The sequence below is a fragment of the Bidens hawaiensis genome, unplaced genomic scaffold (assembly GCF_021521415.1).
Source record: "Bidens hawaiensis isolate Kalapana, Puna unplaced genomic scaffold, B.hawaiensis_p1.1 tig00025560_1, whole genome shotgun sequence".
Lineage (NCBI taxonomy): Eukaryota > Viridiplantae > Streptophyta > Magnoliopsida > Asterales > Asteraceae > Bidens > Bidens hawaiensis.
In genome coordinates this window covers 87,747-94,569 of record NW_027494081.1, presented here as the reverse complement: position 1 = coordinate 94,569, position 6,823 = coordinate 87,747, and the positions used below count along the sequence as shown (strand labels likewise).

The following is a 6,823-nucleotide window of genomic DNA, read 5'->3' as shown; positions in this document are numbered from 1 at the left end:
GACCCACTTATTTTTTTACTATAAAATTGTTCTTAATTATAAATAATATATTTATTAAAAAAGTCGGATACTAATTTTTAGGATATCCTTATTTTATAGGTGAGATTAATATTTAATATTTAAATGTTATAACCCGTTTAAGGGTTATCTGGGTTTGGTGAGATCCACAACGTGAATTCGGGTAAAATGCATGAGAAGCATCCATTTACAAATAAAGCAATATGATAGTTTGGGAGAATGTAATAATGTTTCGTTTATATATTTAAGATATCAAGGAAAAATGACACGATGTCAAGGAAAAAAAGACTAAATCAATAACGAAAATAAACAAAAAACGCAATGATAAATAAAATGACAATGATCTTTTTTTTCTTAACATTGTGTCTTTTATTTTATTTTATATTTTTGAATGAGGAAGACCGTGAAAACATTTTAGTTTTTTTACTTTTTTATTTATATTTTGAGTTGTGATTTTTTTAAAAAAGTTTTTTATGTGGTCATAAATTCTTCTAATCATTCTCCTTTTGTTGTCATTCATAGAATAATTTAATTCATCTTATATGGTTCTGTTTTTCCTTAAAACTTTATAAAATACAAATCCCAACATAATATATATAAAAAAATAAAATAAAAAAATAAAAAATAATAAAAAAAGCTACACTGATTTCCATGTTTGACATTTATATTTAAAAAATATCATAACAAATACACTTATTAAAATTAAGCATTCAAACTCTTTCCGTTCCTCTTGCAAAATAGTAGTTGGGTGCATATCTTAGGTTACGAGGTTAGGGCGTCCTCAGTTTACCTGGTTTTAGGATGCTTGGGTGATGGTTTCTTCAAAGACGTGTCTAGGTTGAAACGATGGGGTGCAACCGTTTTTTCAAGTACATATATGATTCAGTCCAGGGGGATTCCGCTTTTCGACAGCCGCATGTTTATTCAAGGTTTTACCCGTTTTGAAAATTGGCTTGGGTTGGGTGTATATACGTATAACTATAAGAGTAAGTTTAAATCCTTTCAAAAAGCACGGTCATAACCGTTTGACCTTGTCCCTAGCCGTTGTAATATCCTCACCGTTATTGGCAGACACTATGTTTCACACTTGGTTCGTTGCCAGGCCGGACCACGCCACCACATAGCTTAAATAAAACAAGTGCAAAAAGGAAATAAGATTCAAAAAGCTATATTTACATATTCATATCTTGAATCTTACTAATCTTTTGAGGGTATATAAGAGAAGAAAAAATTTTAAACCAAGAAAACATGGAGACCCACCAATTTTGATAGCCAGGTTCAACCCATCTTATATACTTCCTTTCTCTATTACTTTAAAATACTAAAGTCACTTTCAGATAATATCTTTTAACCTAAAAATTATGAAGTTTCAAGCATAGAAAACACATAACCCCACCAATTTTGATAGTAGGGTGAAACCCATCTTCATCTCACTCTCTATTTTTGTATTACTTTAAAAAAAAACTAACTTGAATTTATATAAAACAATAACCAAAATTGATGATGAAGTAATGTAGAGATACCAGCAGCCTTGGGTCCCATCTTAAAATGGCAATTTCTTCCTGCTACCTCTTCACTAATTCCACTAATTCTTTCCAGTTAAAAAAAATCAATAATCCTTATATACTTTCCAGTTATTAATCAGCTTCAATGATGGATAATAGACTGGTTGGTAGATTGTTTAAAACCGATTTTATCAAAGCTATGCGCCCAAAAGCGACTTATCGAAGTTATGTGCCTCTGCCATCACAATAAATCCTGTCTTTCGAGAGGCCGTCCCACCATCAATCCTAGATTATACATAACCAAAAATTACTAAAAATACTAGAAAGAATTATTTAACATAACAATTTATATTGTTAAATATCTGAGCATAAAAACACTTATAAACGTACTTGTAACACAACTAAACATAAAAACCACACTTATAAATTATAAAATTAGGTATAAATCAATATTAATACGCATGATGCGATGAAGAGATCGCATAATGCGCGATGTTGTCTGATGCGCATAGGTTACTTCTACCTTATGCGTAGAGTACTTGTATAGAGAAAGACTTGTTTTGGTTGCACATAAAATTTCGTTGTCGGTACATAGATTTTCTTTTTAATTTATTTATTTTAGTCTCTTATTTTTAGCACATCGCGCATTTTTAACTAAGGTAACAACAAATATAAAATCATTATATCCGTCTATACTTTCACTTGTTAGTTATGTAAATTAGGTATAAAATCAGAAACATAAAATATGTATAAAACAGTAAACGGTGTTTAAACAGTATCTAAAATCATAATCCTATAATCATTGCATCAAACGATATATAAACATCAGGTGATTCAAACTGTTTGCATGTGTGTAAATATATACATATATATACACCCACAGACACAGATACCCACACATGTGTGTATGTGTATGTGCATATGTGTGTGTGTGTGTGTGGTAGAAGAATACCTGCACTTAAAACAGAAAGTTGCAATGGTGGCAATCATTCAATCGGTCACCAAGCTTCTTCAGCTTCTCTTCCTCACTGCAAAAGCACTTACAAAGTAACCCTCCAAATTCAAAACATTAAACGATAATATAAATTCATTTTTATATTGCACTTCTAGAAAATAATTAGACTCACTAGTAATTTTGATGACACAGCATCCTTATAAATCTGTTCGTCGCTTCAGAATACTCAACAGGTTCCCTGATATCGCTAATGTAGAACGTTCAGCGAAATTCCTGTTACGTAAACACTTTTATTCATTAATAACGGATGATACCGAAAAAAAAAGCTATAACAGAAATAAGTCAAACCGGTTGAAATTCGGCCTACGCATATGTATTATGTGCATATAACATTTTAATCCTTTATTCAAAACTGCAACGATATAAGCTATGTAATTTTAAAATTGGTATATAATTAAAAAGTTAGGTTGTTTTTTTGCTATGTCTATTGCATGTATTTAACCCAAACCGAATAAAACAGTATGCCTTGATCTCTCGGTGCTGCTAACAATACCCTTTTCTTCAACATACGTAACCATATGATTCATTATTTTCCTTCAAAAATGAAAATAAAATAACTCACCCTCAGGCCGTCTCGTGGATAAGCTAAATGAGGCCAAGGCTTTAGGCCTCCATTTTATAGGGTCTCCATCTTAAAGAGGAGTTATGTATTATGAGATTTTGAAAGTAGAGTTCTCTTAGAATTAGTAACTCGTTGATGGACCACAAGCTAAGGAGGATTGCTTCATATCCATCATCACTGCATATCATCCATATTCTATAATTCTTGTATACTCTCTAGCGCTATACGCATAAAGAAAAGAAAAGAAAAGAAAAGAAAAGAAAAAGGCCTCAACATTTTAGTTAGTTATAGGCCTCCGAGGACGTTAAGCCGACCTTGCCCACCCTAAAAAGATCAGCAAGATCGAAAAATAGCCTAAACTAGCCCTAAAGAAGCTTAAAACATGTATAAAACCCCTTAAAATAGTATTTTTATGCTATAAGCCTTGCTTATTTTGGGGCCTTGCTGTTCAAGCCCCTTGAGACAAAAATAAGCTTTTTTAATAAACGAGCCCGGGCCCGACATCGCTTATCGAGCTCAAGGTCGCTCGAAAGCCTATTACTTATATAATTTTTATTTAATATATATCTACATAATAATAATTATTATGTATAAAATTGTGATAAAATAACTATATGATTTACATTATATTATGTGTAAAAATTGTGATTAAAAATATATACAAAAAAAAAACTATAAATGTAAATAAATACACTAATAAATAATAAACGAATCGAGCTGAACTCTAAGTTTTATAAACAGAGATTGAAACGAGCCGAATTCGCGATCGGCTAGTTTACACCCCTAGAAAGGGCAAAACAAAACTTTGGATAAATGCAAATCGCATAACAAGCCAAAATCATTAACAGAAATAAAGATGATAAGAAAAGTTTTTATGATTCTTGAAATGCGTAGTAACAGAAATATCTCATGTACACACAGGAATCTCCTCCATGAAATAAAACAAAAAAGATAAAAAGCAAAAACGATATCATTAATTCACAGAGCATGTAAGGGTCAAGATCTCAAGAATTCTTCAGGTTGGCCATGCAGATAACTTAAGATAATTACTGTCTAATGTATAGATTTAAACATCTTATGCATGCATACATATATTAAGTTTAGTTGGATACTTTAATCATGTATACAGTATACTGTCAGATACCTAAGCAGCTAAGCTAATTGTCTAATGTCAAGATTTAAACATATTACACGCACATATATTATAAGTTTAGTTGGATACTTTAATCATGCATACAGTATAATGTCAAATACCTAAGCTAATTGTCTAATGCCAAGATTTAAACATATTACACACAAACACACACACACACTGATAGGAATCATGCTGTAGTTCTAGATTAAATGTCGTTTGTCTATTTTGGGAGGGGGTCAAGTGCAACTTATATTTCTAGATAGGTATTAATAGCTAATAGTACCATGGCTCCTGCATATGCAGCGAGAGAGGGCTAGGCCCTGGAATCTCTTGTAATCGTTCTTTACGTTTTCATTAATACAATCATTCTTCCTTTTTATCCCTATTATCTTCTCAAAATTCAATCTATAGCATATCAAACCCTATCACACACACACACACACGTATATATTATAAGTTTAGTTGAGTACTTTAATCATGTATACAGTATACTGTCAGATACATACGCAAGTATGGTCTAATGCAAAAAATTTAATGCGAACAAATAATGTCAACTTATGCTATTTTACAAAAATATAAATAAATAAACAAATAAATAATAAAAAAATTAAAAATAATAACTTATCAAAAATCAAGTCGCCGCTTCTAAAATGTTATAAATTTCTGACACTGCTGCTAGATTTAACAACTAACGAATGACAACCAAATAAATAACGCATCATGTTTACATATAACACACGCACCTGATGTAAGCCCCCGCTCTTCTGCATGCCACATACTTACACAGCCACAGGGATATCAACTCTTTTACTATATGATACATCCGTTTGTGGGACCCGCACGCCCAATGCAGCTTTCCTTATTTGAAATGCTTCTTTGGCCATCCCAGCTTTTATAAGACGCGACACCAACGAATTCACAGTAACAGAATCAGGAACACAACCAACTATTATCATCTTGTCAAAAAGACTTATTGCTTCCAACATTCGCCCTTTCATACAATGCCCAATTATTAAAATAGTAAATGTTATCTTATCAAGTTTGCATCTTTTTTCCTCCATTTTTTTTGCAATAATATTCGCCTCGTCCACATCACCCGCTTTACAAAAACCATCAATCACAGGGTTGTAAACAAACGCTTTACAAATGATATCATCCTGTTTCCCCAACTGTCTTAAAACATCGTGCGCCTCGTTTAATCTATTTTCGTTGCATAAACCATGAATTAGAATGTTATACGTGTATATGTTCGGGTGCAAATTTCTTCTACCCATCTCATCCCAAATCTTTAACGCTCCTTGCACGTTTCCCGCTCGACAATAACCATCAATAATTGATGTGAACGTGATAACATCTGGAGTGCAATTAAAACTAACCATTTTCTCATATATGTTTACCAACGAACCCATATTTCCGGTCTTCGCAAAACCATCGATTATGACATTAAACGTAACGGTGTTGGGTTTAATTCCATGATTCATCATGAAACTAAACAAGATTAACGCATCGTCCATTTTACCAAGCTTGCAGTACCCTGATATAACGGAAGTAAACGTTACAACGTCTGGCGAACGCACTTTGTTTAGTAACACGTGTGCTTTATCGACATTATTAATCTTGCACAAACCCGAGATGACTATGTTAAAAGTATAAGCATCAGAATGATATAACTTAGATCGTAAAATAACGTTTTCAAACAAATCAACGGCTTCATCCACTTGACTATTCTTCACTAACGAGCTCAAAAGTTTGTTAACCACAAAACAACTAATGACCCCCTTCTTTTCTACACCATTTTTCGCATGATTTACAACCAACTCTTTTGCCACTTCAAATCTACCGGTATTCACAAATGATGCAATCACAAACCCTAAAAGCTGACTATCCAGAACCAACCCATCAGCCCTCATCAAATCAAGTAAGGATTCGGCTAAATCAAGAACACCCGTTCGACAAAACGACCTTAACAAAAACCCATACGTTTCAAGAGAGTGAACAAGATTCAACATGTTTTTAGTATACCGTAAAAACCCGAAAGCCAATTTGGGGTTATTCAATTTAGTATCCATATGGTGAATAACATAAAACGCAGTCTGGGGATTCAAATTAGAGCGAAAGTAATCGAAAACATGAGGTTTTTTCATAGAGGCATTTCGTCGAACATGTAGTGTGCATAAGATTTTAACGAGCCAAAGAGAGACAGAGAAGACTGTTTCGATCTGGGTATTGGGTTTTGGGAATGAAGAGTACCTGGGGAAGTTGGAAATGGTGATTGGGGGATGGTTGAAGAACGTCAATCGCATTGTTGTTGATGTGATATTATGATGTTAAAGGGGGATTGAATCAACCATCACCGATGAGAAATGGTCAATGGCTAAGTTTTTATTATTATTATTATTATTATTATTATTATTATTATTATTATTGTGGGCGTCATCGGGTGTGCAGTGCAGTGCAGTGCAGGTCGGCCGAGCTCAGGCGACCATCGGAACTGGCTTGGCTGGTTAGGTTCGGAAATGGAAGTGGGGTTTGGATTGGGCTGGTGGAGCCCAAATGTGATTTTGCTGGGCTCAAACCGGGCTTATGGG

The 6,823-nt window shown here is 33.4% G+C and overlaps 1 protein-coding gene across 1 annotated transcript; it reads right to left on the bottom strand.

Moving 5' to 3' along the window:
• Positions 1 to 2,577: 2,577 nt before the first annotated feature.
• On the bottom strand, positions 2,578 to 6,604 carry LOC143571744 (uncharacterized). Its single transcript, XM_077057086.1, has 2 exons — positions 4,979 to 6,604; positions 2,578 to 2,751 (listed from the first exon to the last, which is right to left on the bottom strand). Exon 1 carries the CDS (start codon positions 6,536 to 6,538, stop codon positions 5,015 to 5,017), a length of 1,524 nt encoding a protein of 507 aa, XP_076913201.1. The 5' UTR covers positions 6,539 to 6,604; the 3' UTR covers positions 2,578 to 2,751; positions 4,979 to 5,014.
• Positions 6,605 to 6,823: the final 219 nt, after the last annotated feature.